Here is a 15,068-nt window from a genome sequence, read left to right on the forward strand (position 1 = left end):
GATACTCAAGCAGTTACATGCCTTCAAAATGCTTTAAAATTTCTCCACTACTTAAAATAAGGAGAAAAACTTATTACACCATTTGAGCACCTTTCACACACAAGAAAGGGAAGGCTGACGACAGCAGAACCTCTTCAAAGGGCAGTGACTTCTGATCTACTCCTTGCACCCAACACATAAACAACAAGTTCTGTTCACACAGGACACACAGATGCAGAAGGACACAATTTTTGGCCATATTCCTTTCCCATAGTAAGGAACCACTCAGTTAAACTAACGATAAGTGCAACAAATCATGTATTTTTCTTTTTTTTTTTTCCATATGGTGCATACTGTGAAATTGGTCACAAGATGCAGCAAAAGAAAACAGTAAAACTGTGTTCCAAAAAGGACTGTAAAATTCCTAGAGAATTGGTCCATTGCTGGCTATTAAGTAGGATGGGTCAGCATGCATTTTTGGCTAAGGAAGTCCCAAAAGCTCTGACAGACAGAATCTGGTAGTAAATAATAGGTGAAAAAAAATCATTTTCTACACACTTCTATCCATTCTCAGAGAAAAAGTTCTGTGATAATTCCTTTAGTCTGAGTCTGTTTGCAGTCATTGCCGGTTTAAGAAATCACTAAGAAAAGTTGGAGCAGAGATTGGGACCACAGCCTTTCAGAGCACAAAGAAAGAAAATCACACCTTGGCTCACACAGTAATCACTAAGACTAAATTTAATCACTAAAATCAATTACTAAAGCAAAAACTAATTTGCACAATAAGAACCAAAGGTTGTGTCCTAAATGGCTTAAAAATATTAGCAGAAACATTAGTTAACCTTACAAATGGATTTAAATTCACTCTGATTGAAGATTAAGTTTTTGTTTTGTTATGAATGAGAAGCCAGACTGTATTGCGACAAGACTTTCCATAGCTTCAATTCACAGTAATTTCAATATGTAAGGATTAAAAAAATGAAAATACCCACTGTACCAAATTTTCTTACATTTTTTAGTGCTATATTTACTTGAGTGCCTGGGACTTGAGCATCAGCTTCTCAGTTTCACATTTAAATCTCTTTGTGGACAGGAACTGTCTTTCCTGCTTCCTAAAGTGAGGTGAACCAACTGATCTCAGTTACAAAACTATCATCTTCTTTATAACAAAAGTATTGAGTAGAAGCAATACTAATGTGGTTTCTCCGATAAAAGGATTTGTAAGGCTCACAAATAATGCAGATCTCCTTTATTAAACTTCTCTGTATTTTCTCCTCAGTCTACACTACAAAGTACATGATAATCCATCTTCAACAATTGACATGACCTTGCACAAGAATAATGCAATGCTGTTGATCATGAAGGACACATGGAAGGAATATAACAAGTACTTAATTACGTTGACAGCCCAACTACCACTTCAACACAAAAAGAAGCCATGCTTTAAGTTATTTGTTTATTTTTCTCCTGCACATTTTCTGGAGAGGTTCAATTCAAATTAATTTAATTAATCTACAAACCTAAACTAACCCAGTCAAAACAAAACGGCAATTTCAGAAGAAAAAGATCCCTCCTATTTGAGACAAATATTTAATGATGGGATAGTTTCATATCAAAGAACAACCATATCAAAGAAATAGACTAAATATGTCTACTCGACTATATGAGATAAAATGAAAATTGTTCTGGATAATTATCAGAATACAGACCGTAGATTTGATGCCCGGATACAGCACTTGAAGCTCTGAAGGAGTTACAGCTAGACTGCTTCATATCACCAGCCTGACCACATGAGGTTGTAACTCAAACCTTCTGGGAGGACACAAGTAGAACAAGTCTTTTCTCTGGCTTCTTTGATGTTGAAGAAGAATAACTGGCTAGAAAACTGGCTACACTGTTACTACTCTGTTGAAGTTGGATCAGAGGAAGGAAAGTCAAACATCCTTTTGGTAAACCTCTTTCTACTTGTGGTTAAGGAACTTGTCATAAACATGTTGGGAAGCACAGAATAGAATAGCAATGTGCAAATGAAATCAACTGAAATAATAAATATTTATTGTCTGCTACAGTCTAACTGAGTGTCTTCTTTATTCATAGCCTGCTCTTTATGTTTGGGTTTTAAGTACAGTAATCAGCTGAGGGAAGTTTCTCTTTAGTCTTCAGAGTCATTGGAAATTCCAGCACATATTTATCTAAGCTGTAAATGAAAATGCTAATTCTTAGTGTTCATAGTGTATTATGAAGGGAAGACAGAAGTATTTAGGGGATATGTTAAAGGTATTGAGACCTCTCTTCTTTTGATTATGCCCTAGCATGAAGATTTAAAGAGACACCATTCTTACAGAGAAGAGGGCACTTTCCCTAGAAACCTGAAACACCACATCTGCAAATGAGAATCTCTACAGATAAGAATTTGAATACATTTAGGAATTTGTCTTTGAGTCATACTACTAAGATACAAATCACACTTTATACTACCATTATGTCAAAATGCAATGATACAAACCAGTGAGAATTGACACTGCATGTGCCTAAAAATGAAATTTGAAATTGCAGTATGAGGCATTAGCCCCTATAGCATTGCCCATGTCTATGTGGAATTACCAATGGTCAGCTTAAAAAGTTTAGTCTGAATTTTGCATTTATACACCATAAATGGGGGGGGAAAGTCCTACATATACTCTGCTTTTATTCATCATAAATGATTAACTTAGAGCTAAAATTTTATTGTCTTAAAAATATTCAAAGACTCAAAACATTTCTATTTTGCAGCATATGTTAAAATAACACCAAAAAATCCCGATCCATCTTGATTTTCCATAGCTTGCTATTGAGGCCTCACACACTGAAAGACTGCAATAAGCACAGTGTGTAGTGATTTGCCACTTAGGACATGCACGTTATCAATGCATTTTGCAGTATAACATGTTCCAACAGACATGACACTTTCTGTGTGATTATTGCTGAGCAATAATCTTGAAGAAAATTCCTGTGAATTACAAACATAAGTAATACAAAAAGGCCATTCTTATCTGTAATCTGGCAAACTATATAAAGAGAAAAAAATGTATTGCATCTCGCTTGCTTTTAACTCCTTTTAAATTCACAAATGGGATGTTACTGGTGAAATACCTTCTCTGCTACAAAAGAACTTTTTTTTTTCCCCGTTTTTTGCTCTTTCTTTCCAATAAACTGGATAAATGTGACTTCAACTATTTCAAATACTTTGTCATATGGTATTTTGGTTAAAAGGTGGTGCATATATAAGTAACTTGGGCCAAAATCATGTGATGATGCCGCTGCCCAAGAGGGACTGTTGGGTACTTCGGCTGTCAGAAGTTCATTCAAATTCATAACTATTTCACTAAACATTTTTTTTTCTGATCCCAGTAATAATCTTTCTGTTGAGAAATATACAAAATCTATTTTGTTAAAGACATAATTTCAAATGTGTTATCTATATTACAGAAGGATTTGACAGTTCTTGACATATTCCGTGAAAACTGTGGGAGCTGAGAAGAAAACTGTAAGGCAAGAATAAGTGAAGGGATATTGTTGTTTCAAGATTAATCAGCAGATGTGAAATGCTGTTTACTGGAAGTATAAACAACAACTTTCCTGCCACTAAAATATACAGACACCAGCCCAATATGCAACATACACTAGTTCAAGAATGCCCTAAGTATTATTATTGACATCAGGTGGATCCAAAAGAATGCAAATGAGTTAAGCACTTTAGATCTTTTAAGATCTTTAGTACTTATTCTCTTCTTAGCAGGGTGAATTAACCAACTGATTATGTGTGCACATGCATATACACACACAGAGTATACTGTTATAATTCCTTAATTTAAGTCAATTCAGCAAACAATCACATTTTTAACTGATATTTGGGAGAAAAATTTCTGATAAAGAATACAGAATCAATTTACAGTGCTGTGGATTTGTCCATTCAATTTCTCAAAAATCTCCACTTGAACAAGTCAGGTAATTTTTAAGAATATCTTTTTTTTTTTTTTTTTGGTCCAAGCAGTAGTATGTTAACTAATATACTTGAAATGTATCTGTACATCATCTGCTCAAAGTAACTTAAAAAAACTCATAAGAAATGCTTTTGAATAAGTAACCTGACTTTTTTCCACTTAATCAAGTTGTATAGCTATAATGCTCAAATACAAACCAAAATCTCTATAGAAAGGCCCACTCCAATATGAAATAACAGGAAAACCTAGTTTCTGGTGCTCAGAAAAAAGGTAGTGATGTTTGTAAGCACGTGTATATTACAGTCTCTGCACCTGATACGAAGGCCTCTGGTTTCCTAAATGCAAAAGCACGTAAATGGGCAAACATTTATATGTATTTTTGAGGAATATTATCATGAGAGATGATATCTGATAGGTAACGTACACATCCATACCACCAAGCTAATTCACTCTTAGTTTCAAACCAGATCCCTAGGCTCCATCTAAGCCAAGCTGAAAACATGACAGCTGAAGGCTGAAGCTACAGTATGAAATGAGTATTATCATTCCCTCAGTGGGAAAAAAACACAGGTGGAACATGTGTCTTACTCTACAGACAGTATAAGTTTATGTCAAAGCACTCATCTGGGAATTAAAGCTCACTTTCTAGTACAGATAACCAAGAAGTATAATACAAGCTTAAAGTCTCCATATAAAAATTTCCAATAAATACTGCAAATTATTTTAATGCATAGAAGAAATCAGACTCTTCAGAAGAACTTATGGTTTTGTGTATAAACAGGACTAATGCATTGGAATCAGTCATGGAATATAAATAAATAATCACTACTGCTAATTTTGTGCTTAGAAGTACTTACTGAACTCTTTAACAGTGCTGCACCTTCAAGTGCTCACTGCAGGACAATTCTTTCAGAATCACATTGTTTTAACAGTCTTTTTAACATATAAAAAATTAACAAATCAATATATTTTAACAAATGACAAGCATCTCTTTATCGTAATACAGCTCATCAAGTCAGTAGTGAGATTTTAAATTGGTACAACACATTGGTTAAAGGTATTTCTATTGTTGTGTTTACAAACCAGTTGCAATGGGGGAGGAATGCTGGCATCTAACTTCTATCAGTATATGAATTAGCAAGAAAAGTGCCAGGGTAGCCATAAAAAGGTCACTACAGAATACAAGCAGAAAACAGACTACTCTGAGTACTATTTATAACTATTTATAGCATATGCCATTCATGCCCATAGTAGGTTTACAACTAGAGTTCCTTCTATATGTCCTTACAACTTTTAAGAAATTCCCTTTGTTAACTTGACATTTATAAAATAATCTTAAAGAAATGTCAGCAAGGTACACCACCTCTTCTCTGCCTGATTTTCCAAAGTTATCAAATAGAAAATGGCATTAACTGAAAAAATAAAAAATAATTTTCCCAAGTCTCTGTAGACAAAACAAAAACAAAAAAGTTACTACAATTCTGGAAAATTAATATAATTAATGTAATTTCATACTGTGTGAGAAAAGAAATTTAGAAATTAGAAATCACAAAGAACGTCAGAAAGTGAGATTTAGATGGGTGAGAACTGTTAGCTTTACAATTTAGAAAAGCAGGCATTATTTTCCAAGTGTTAGGTCAGAGGGTCCAAGTTTCTTACAGCATTTATTGTGGCCCCAGTCCAGACTGAATTCAATGGGAATCTTTCCATTGACTTCAATACACTTTGGATCAGCAACTATACTGTCATGTTTTATATAATTTTTGTCAACTGGGAATAATAAAGTAACTCAGATTAGCCTGTGTGAAATTCTAGAAGTCTTTATTACCTGTTCCATTACAGCACCACTTTCATATTTATCTTCTGAACAGCAATTAACTCTGCTATAAACATAGTATGGAATTAATCTAGTTAAAATAACTTGTCAGTCAGAATGAAGATAACCCACGTTGCAAATAAAGTTGGCTAAAAATACGTCCACCTAAAGTGAACCTAAAAGTTATACTTGACAGAAAAACCTGCATTCAGTCTAAAAAAATGTGTTTGAGCTTACAGCAACCACTATGTAATTAATGAATGATCGCTGAAAGTATTACCCAGTCAAAGCTGTCATCTCCGCTTTCTCAAGTGAGAACAAGACTAAAAACATCTGTTATAGTAGCTCCAGCACTCAGAAAGTCATCAGCAAGACTCTTCCCTGTCTATTTCAACAATTCAGAAATTAGAAGAAGGAATAAAGATATAATAATGAAAAAACTAATTCAATTAACCAAACCTACTTGGAAAGAAATAATGATGACTGGCATATACCTACCAAAATCAGCTGTTTATATATTAAAAAAACCACCCCAGCCAAGTAACAATTTCACTTCACTCATAAATGTATTTAGAGGTAAAAGCCAGAAAAAAGAAATAAAGTATTTTTCTGAGACCCACAAGACATCATCTGCAGAGAAAATGGTAGTTCGTACATCCATTATGACTGTAATGCTGACACTTTTGAAAAGCAGGCCAGCAGAGTTCAGCTTCTACTATTGAGGCATCTCAGACTAGTGGATGAACATCAGATCTGAAACTAAGAATATTGATAAACTCACACAACCAGTTTCTTGAATCTCCTGATCTCTTTTATCTTAAAAACTGACAGGAAATAATTTCTTCTTTATATACTACTTGCAAAGAGAGTGGTCCTTTATAGGACAATATAAAATCAGAATGAGTATCTATGGAACATTTCCATAAATAATAAATTCACACAACACATGATCTTTTGAGCACTAGAAATACGACAGGATCTTTTTAATCTACCAGAAGATTAAACACAGAAATACAATAATTAGACTAGTTGCATAAAAAAATAAAGTAACACTTTCAGAAAGAAATTTTTTTCATTAGGCCTATTGTATAGACACATAACAGAATTTTTAGGTTTGTTTTTATCTGAAGCATTTCATAACTCAGTATGTAAATGCAAATATAAAATACAAAATGCTGAGTAAATGTCATCTTATTAACTAAAACTGGTACAAACCAACATAACATCAACATAAAGTGCATCAAGCAAAACATTACATGACACAGAGAGAAAATTAATAAGAAAAAAAATTACTTTGATCTTCATGTCACTACATAACTACATCAGGAATCTTCTTTCTTTGGTTCCTGTTTCTATCAATCTCAGCAGGGCTTTAGATACAGTAGAATTACATTAACTTTAGGTTTGCTTTCCAAGCATACAGGATACCTGGCTATACCAGTTTATTTTCAGGATTTCTGCTTTATGAATAAAATACTGCAACTTCTGTTGTATCTTGTAGTGTACCATGAATACACTTCAAAAAGAATTCTACTACCATTACCTAGCATAAACCACAGATTTTTCCAGAGAATGCATTGATCTAGATCTGGCATTCCTGATGCAGTTAGGAAAGATCAACAGACAAAACAGGAGTACAGTGGGAGTCAGGTCAAAAGCTGAAAGTAGTGATACGTTGCTATCGCTGGCACAAATAAGGCCACATCTGAGGTCTTGTGATGTGACCTAAATATTGAGGGCAAACTCTACCATTTTAAGTGTTTGCAGCTGTATTTCTGAAAAATATGATTTCTGGAGAGTAAACATGAGCAGTTGCAAATGCTCAGACATATTACTTGTGGCAGGAAAGCATATGCTAGGCTTAGAAGAGCGCTACAAATGTCCTGCCAGCTTTACCCGCAAGCACTCACTTCAGAGTTCCCATCTGCATAATTGTAAACACAAGGAGCTTCCACTGAAATCAAACTCTGACAAAACTCTACCTTTGTTAAAAAGGACAGTCAGGTCGAAATTAAGATCAAATAAATCTTGATTTATTCTATACTTTAAACAGTTGGTCCCTCAAAAAAAAAAAAAAGGCATTTATCAAAACAGTTTGTCATCAGTAAGATAGATGACTAGCCACTAAACTATTCTAGTGACAGCATGGCCTTTTTTGGCATCAGCAAAATGAGCTTGATTACTACCTTTACTAAACGCTATCTAAATTATTCTGTCCATACTGTCATGTTACTCTTACACAGAGTGGGTGGAACTGGGATGGCCTGGTTAAGTTCCAAATAATACTACTGAGGGAAAACAACCACATGACTTGGAATTATTTACTTAGCTTTACAACCTACTTTTCCCTGTTTACAACTTCAGGCATTAATAAGAGTAATAATATACCAGAAAGTATTCTGCCCAAAAATTAATCACACCTCTCAAAGGCTAGAGGCAACAGGAGTTCAGTGGATGCTCCATCTTAGTCAGTTGCCCCTTAGACGCTGCCTCAAGATGCATTCATTTCACAACCATGCTCTTCTTGCTAAAGCAAAAGAGATCATAATATGTCTATTTCATAAGATGTCTATTTGTAAAAAGATCAGCTTAACAAATTAGGCTATGTCTAACACTAATGTGGCTGAATAGAAGAAACAGACTATCTGCATGTATGTTTGTATGAGGTATCCACACAATCTGCCGAGCTGTTCCAGGGTCACTAACCGTGCATGTGGTTAGTTAGTGATACAGTCATACAGTTTCCACAGTACAACCCAAGGCCTGTTTTGAGCTTAGGCACCCTATTTGGCTATCACAGGGAGGGCACAGCAGAGTTCAATCCCTCTCTTCCACATCAGTACCATAACTCCTAGGGTATCCCACCAGAGAAGATTACACTGAATTCCACAGAAGAGAAGCAGAGAGGAGTCGCTTACATGTTACGCATCTATTCAGTTGTACATGTTATGTTCCTCAATGTACACACTGGAGCAAGAACAGGAACAATGGAAGCAGTAAGTTGCACAAGACATCCCTCATAGCCCTCAACAATCCATCCCACTTTCCAATGGATGAAAGCCAATTACCCTCTTGAATAGGGGCACCCATATATCCCAAAACTGAGAACAGCTTTTGTTTTCCACAGCCCAAACACACACTTTTATCACAAAGTTGCCACACAGAAATGCCCTTTGCTCCTCCTCCAGGCTCTAAATAGATGGGAGCACTATGTTTACACATGCAGTCTGGTGCTACACCAGAGGCTGGTGTAGCTACATCTGGTGCTACAACAGAGGCAGATGAGCAGGGATGACTCAGTGTCTTACATTTCTTACTGTTTACCTTGAGGTAATTTCATGGTCAGCATTTAGACTTTCTGCTCTTCAGAACCTCCACTGACTATAAACGAAGCATACAATGCAATCTGACTTGCCTTTTAGGATTGTTTAAATCTTTTGTAGTTGCTTATATATTGGAAGTCTCCCTCTATATTACTTTGTGGTGATTTTCAAAGACTTCTTAGTAATTTTAATGTCTTAGGTCTGCCACTTCATTTCTCTTTAAAGCAAAATTATGGGACTTATGTGCTTACATTGCTGTTTAAAATGTTATATTGTGAAGTATTTATATTAATTTTAAACCAAAATATATTTCTTTAGTAGATACAGGTCATACTTAACCAATGTTATCAGATCAGAAAGAGAGCTGTTACAGTACTAAATACTTAGTTTTCCCTAGGGAAGAAATGCCTTTTCCTTTCCATTTTTTTTGACTAATTTAAAAAACAACAATCACAATGACCAACTAACTACTTTTTTTTTTTTTTTTTAATTAAAAGAGACAAAACAAGGCTAGAGACAGAACTCATTTTTATCTCAACACATTTGTTATGGTGTACTAACCAAAAATATACCAAAACCCCTTCAGTTGTATTTTATGATTTTTAATTTCAGTGTTTTTTACATATGATGATACCACAGACTGTAAAAGGTTAAAACACCTTACAGTTATTTGGGGCAGAAAAAAGAGGAAAAAATAAAGCCATGGCAGAAATTATGTGTGTTTTTCACTTAAGCCAATCAAGTAGAAGAAAATATCTTGGGAATGATTTCCCAGTGCTCCACAGTCTACTCATGGAGTTTCAGAAAGCTTTTTGTGAATGTATATTAAATGTAAATTAAAGAGTTTGAGAATTTTTCAGCTGCAAGTGTTATTTCCTAGTTATCAAAACTCTCCACCAGATTTCAGTACCATGTAACACATATTGTCTCTCATTATAATCAACACCACAAAATTTCTATTGAATGTATAAAGCTGTATCTCCTCCTCTTAAAATTCAAAATGTAGCAGTGCTCCACCAACTGAGCTCCATTTACTGCTATTGGTCTACAGAAGGATTACTGATGGTTTGAAGACAGCTGGCTGTCTCTCACCACTCAAAGCTCTCCGTAATTTCTACAGACATCTTGGCTCATCTGCTTCAAGCAGCCTGATGGCCTTAAAGAGAGAAACAAGGAAACAAGGAGGACAAAGCCAAGCCAAACTATCAGATATAAAGAGGAGGAAAAATGAGCTGCCCTGAGGAGCTGCCCAAATATCAGTAGAGGAACGGTCTTTGGAAATAAGCAAAACAAAAATGCAGCAGCGTGTTCCCCAGCTAAGCAAGAAGAACAGACATACAGGTAATATGGACAGTGTAACAAGATGCAAGGAAGTAAAGACCAATAAAACTGGAAAAAGGAAAGGGGGAGTTAGACAGTGGAAAAAAATAAACTTTAAAAGTACCATTAACAAGTATATGAAAGAAGATAGACCATGTTGTAGAAATGAGAGTTAAAAACATCCAGAATCTTTTCTTGTGTAAGTAATTATTAAAATCCATCTATATCATTATATCAACAGGAAAGAAGTCAATAATGAGATAATTTTATAACATATATACATATAAGTATATATAGCAGCAGAATAGTTAAGAATCCTTTCTTTTAAGGCATCTTTGAATTTAAGGGCTTGTTTATTTTTTTTAAATAAATTCAAACCTAAAGACAAACAATAAAAGAAAATAAACTAGCACTTTTTAAAAAATGGGCATATCAACCAATTCCAATCAATATGAATGAAACATGAAGCATAACAGCCGTTGACTAAAAAACCCCTCAAAACCCAAAAACCCTAATAAATCAGTACATAAGGATATGTCAGAAATTTAATCACTTACAGGCTCTCCACGATGTCCTTCTAGGCCTGGAGATCCAGGTTGTCCAACTTCTCCCTTTAAAATAAAAAAACAACAACAAAAAAATATTCCTTTGCATTATAAAAATAATTATTTCAAATACTGAATTATTATTTTTAATATAAGTAAAATGTCAAACAAATACACAAAATCAAGGTTTCACCAAATAAACATCTCTTGAAAACAGTTTAAAACACACTAAGAAGTGTTGTCAATCCAATATTCATGATGTGTCCAACAGGTAGCTGTCAAACAGTTTGCAAAAAGAGAGACAATTGTCTTTTCAATCAGAACAGCAACTTCTGGTTGAAGAAATGCATAAAAAAATAAACTGCTACTGTCTAACTGCTAGTACAACTAATAGTTTGGAAAAATATTTCAAAGCACTTAAGAATACAGCAGTACCAGAAATGATCAAATCTTTATGCCCTTACTCAAAATATGTACGATGCTGTTCTGAAAATTTGAAGAATTATTCCAGAAATGAAAGCACATAAAAAAAATTAAAAATCAATTAAATTATTATTATCAGTTAAAGATAAATTAAAGATCAATTAAAATATATACAAAATAATCTCACAATAATTAATTTAAAATTATAAAAACAGGACTGTAAGTAACAAGGGGTAGCATCTGGGTTTCAAGCCATGCTTTTCCCACATTCTTTCCTGGAATGACTATTGTAAAAAAACAGGAAAGCTCCAACAGAAGTTTTCTTCAAAGACAGCATGTTTGTTACTGCTCTGAATTTGATTATAGACCCAGAACGAAACAATGTTTTATAGCAAGCAGATGTTGAAGTCCAGCTGACAAAATATTTCAATGAAGAATACAGCTTCTATTAGCTATATTATAAAATGAATAAAAACTAATGAGTATGTCATATTTTTTTGTACAATATTTTTTTTTTAAAGAAATGTCTTCCAGTTTAAACGCACACACATTCACATAACTATTATACTGAATTTCTGTATATTTTTACAAGCATAAAAACAGATCAAAGTACTCTCCAAATTCATCCTTTAGCAACATAATGCTTCACTCTAAATGGCCACCAGTGACAGTCAAAATTTTATGCTAACGTTGTGTCGTCTGTGACTTCCACCTGTCCGTGTTATCAAATACTGTAAAAGGAAAAAATTAATACCTAATTTTTTTTCTGTGTTCTATAGTACCAGAAAAGGAATTCCTCCACCAGCTTGGCACTGATATCTCTGTGTGCGTGTGTGCATGTGTAGATATACATATATAAAGGGGAGGATTGGTTTGACGTAAATTCATGGAAGGTAAATAAGCTCCTATCACAGACAACAGAAGTCTAGTCTGGACAATTAATGGAGGACTGATTCAGCTGATCAGCCACCAGAAGCTGAATTCCACTGCCCACACATAGATATTTGGTCATACTAGAGATACCCAAGGGTGTCTTGCCTAGGGTCCTACTCCCACTCCAGAAAGGCACTGGCTTTCCATAGGACTTATGTCATATTTTTCAGCTCCCTTAGGATGCTTTGGACACTAATACATTTCAAATGCACCACAGGCCTTTTAAGGACACAACTAAACTGGTACCTATGAGTCTGCATTCTTTGACTCCTCTGGCATTACCACTTAGACCTGTGTTGACTTCAGTGGCTACATAGGTAGCTAGTATGTCCATGGACACAAACTTAGCTGAGTGTTTTAAGAATGTCTGTTCAATTGTCCTTGCTTGACATATTTGCAAGAGTCGGAAATACGTTTATATTAATAAAGACAATTTGTAGGCATGTATCAATGGGATTTGAAGATGAAAATGAAATTAATGTAGGAATATTTAAAACTAAACCAAGCAACAAATAAAGAAAAAGTCCTTTAGTATTGTAGAAATAATCTGCTCTTGGTTGCTGAAGTTAACTTAAGAAAAATGAGCAATGAGAATTTTTTTTCCATAGTTGATATTTACAACTTCATTTACTAACGTATTTTAGTGTGGTAAACGTAAGGGCAGTTAAAAAAAAAGCAGTACACATAAAACAAAGTTACTCCATTAATTTTTAGCACAGTCTCATTAGGCCTTCCAAGGAGAACAAATAAAACAGGAAATACTGAGTTTATCTACCATAAAAGTTAAATTTTATACATACTTTCTCAAGGTTGTTATTTTAGATGTTTTCTGCTAATAAATTTTTGAATTGCAGGATGCTCAGTTATACATTGAAGTTGGGCAATTTCCCGGATAACAGTGGTGTAGTGTTGCATGTAAGTCATAACTCATCCCTTTAGCTTCAAATTAAGACGCCTACATATGCTATTCTATCCAAAGATGTCTAGGGACATGTAAGGGCACTAAGACCCCATTACAGTGAACAAAGCCTCAATTCAGCTACCAAATCACAAATGATGGGTGCTATTTGAGGTGCTCTAGGGTAGCCAAAGCTTGCACATTGGGCTGGCAGGTAGCACCTAAAGGAGATCTACACCCTTCTAAAATGGCACTTACAGGTCACCTTGGTTACCCAAAGAGGAGGAAATAGGACTGAAAACTTACTGGTAAAGTCACAAAAGTTATAGCAGTTAACAGTCAGCAGCTTAGTGACTTTAGAAGCTCAATTTATTATATTTACTAAGAGTTTCACTCAGTTGTCACCACATAGATGTGGTAGAGCCATTGCCTGCTCCAAATAAGGGTGATAAATTTTTCACCTTGAAAACATTCAAGGATGGAACAAGGTGAACAGTTGTGCAGTCTCCATTGAGGTTATCAACCTGGTATGGACAACAGTGCTGTCCCATTTGTGAGCAGGAAGCTAGTCCAGCAGATGACTGAAATTCCCCCCGAGCTTGAGAGAACAAGCCTGGGATGCTGCTGGATCCACCTTGTGGGCAGCTGCTGCCCGAAGGGTTTAGGTCTCTCATAGGTCTTGCACCACATCTCCCTGCTGCAGCAGATGTCACAGATATGCCAACTGCACCCCCAGCTGCTCTAGACAAGCATGGTCACGAAATGGAAGACTCAGATCTTCAACTAAAGCAACAGGAATTTAGACAAATGCACTTAAAAGTACACTTGTACTTTTTGACACTGAAGTAACATTACTCTGGAGCAGCCGTAAATACTTTCCTTATTACTAAGAAACGTATTACAGGAACAACACTGCTGTTTAAAAGCTTCTTTAAGTCAATGCAACTGAACATTTACATTGCATATTATTAATTTTTTTTCCTGTGAACTTAAAACTGATACAGCTGAAGTCCACCTTTTCACAAATCAGAAAAGCGCAAACGTTTGGCAAGAAAAACATCCAGTGAGCTCACACACTGTGATATATTATAGAAATATCAGATCCTGTAGTCTTTTTTACAGTAGACAGATACTCAATGAACTTGAAAAACTGTTCTAAATTCAATATAAAGGGCATTGCACAGTGAAGAGAATACGAACACCAACATTCAACACTGAAAGTGGTTTCCCCTAACTTTCCTGCATCTCCCTTCAAAAGTAATTAATTATGTTCTACAGTGTATGCTTGTTTATAAATCTCATTAAGAGAGTTAGATAAACACAAAAGGATAAGGAAGACAATGTATAAAGAATCTCTAAGGATACACTCTTAATAAAAGATTTGCCCCGGCTCACAAAACAACTGAAAACAATGAAATCTGCTCACTGCTGCAGTAAACTTCTGCATTTCCTAGTACCACATGTTATTTTAATTTCCAGTAATTCTCCACAGAATAAACGGGTATATTTAGGCCAATAGCAATGCTATTAAAGACTTTGACAAGATACGAATATACATTTCTACCTACCTTGAAACCAGGACTTCCCGGTAATCCATCTTTCCCATTTTTGCCAGGGTCTCCCTGTAGGAACAGTTACCAGTAATCAGTATGTGAATTAACATGCAAAAGTTAAAGACAAATTGTCTTCACAAAACTTACTGATCGGCCAGGTATTCCTGGAAACCCCGTATCACCCTTCTCTCCTTTTGAACCCTGAGAAAAACAGCAAACAAAAAGTAAGTTATACTCAATGTTTACGCTGCAAATTCAGTATATTTAACCTATAATTAATGCATTTCTAATTTTG

General features: G+C 34.9%; 1 protein-coding gene across 2 annotated transcripts in view; it reads right to left on the bottom strand.

Annotated features, from left to right (window-relative positions):
* Window positions 1-15,068, bottom strand: part of COL21A1 (collagen type XXI alpha 1 chain) — a 97,517-nt gene that overhangs the window by 26,469 nt on the left and 55,980 nt on the right. Inside the window, exons 15-17 of one of the 2 annotated variants that reach the window (XM_027645093.1) lie at window positions 14,921-14,974; window positions 14,789-14,842; window positions 10,979-11,032 (exon numbers count right to left, since the gene is read on the bottom strand). The exons of the other annotated variant lie outside the window; for it this stretch is intronic. Coding sequence (XP_027500894.1) covers window positions 10,979-11,032; window positions 14,789-14,842; window positions 14,921-14,974 — 162 coding nt within the window. The remainder of the gene's footprint in view (window positions 1-10,978; window positions 11,033-14,788; window positions 14,843-14,920; window positions 14,975-15,068) is intronic. 2 annotated transcript variants of the gene reach the window in all.

Source organism: Corapipo altera, unplaced genomic scaffold (genome assembly GCF_003945725.1).
Source record: "Corapipo altera isolate COAL_440 unplaced genomic scaffold, ASM394572v1 2, whole genome shotgun sequence".
NCBI classification, from domain to species: Eukaryota; Metazoa; Chordata; class Aves; order Passeriformes; family Pipridae; genus Corapipo; species Corapipo altera.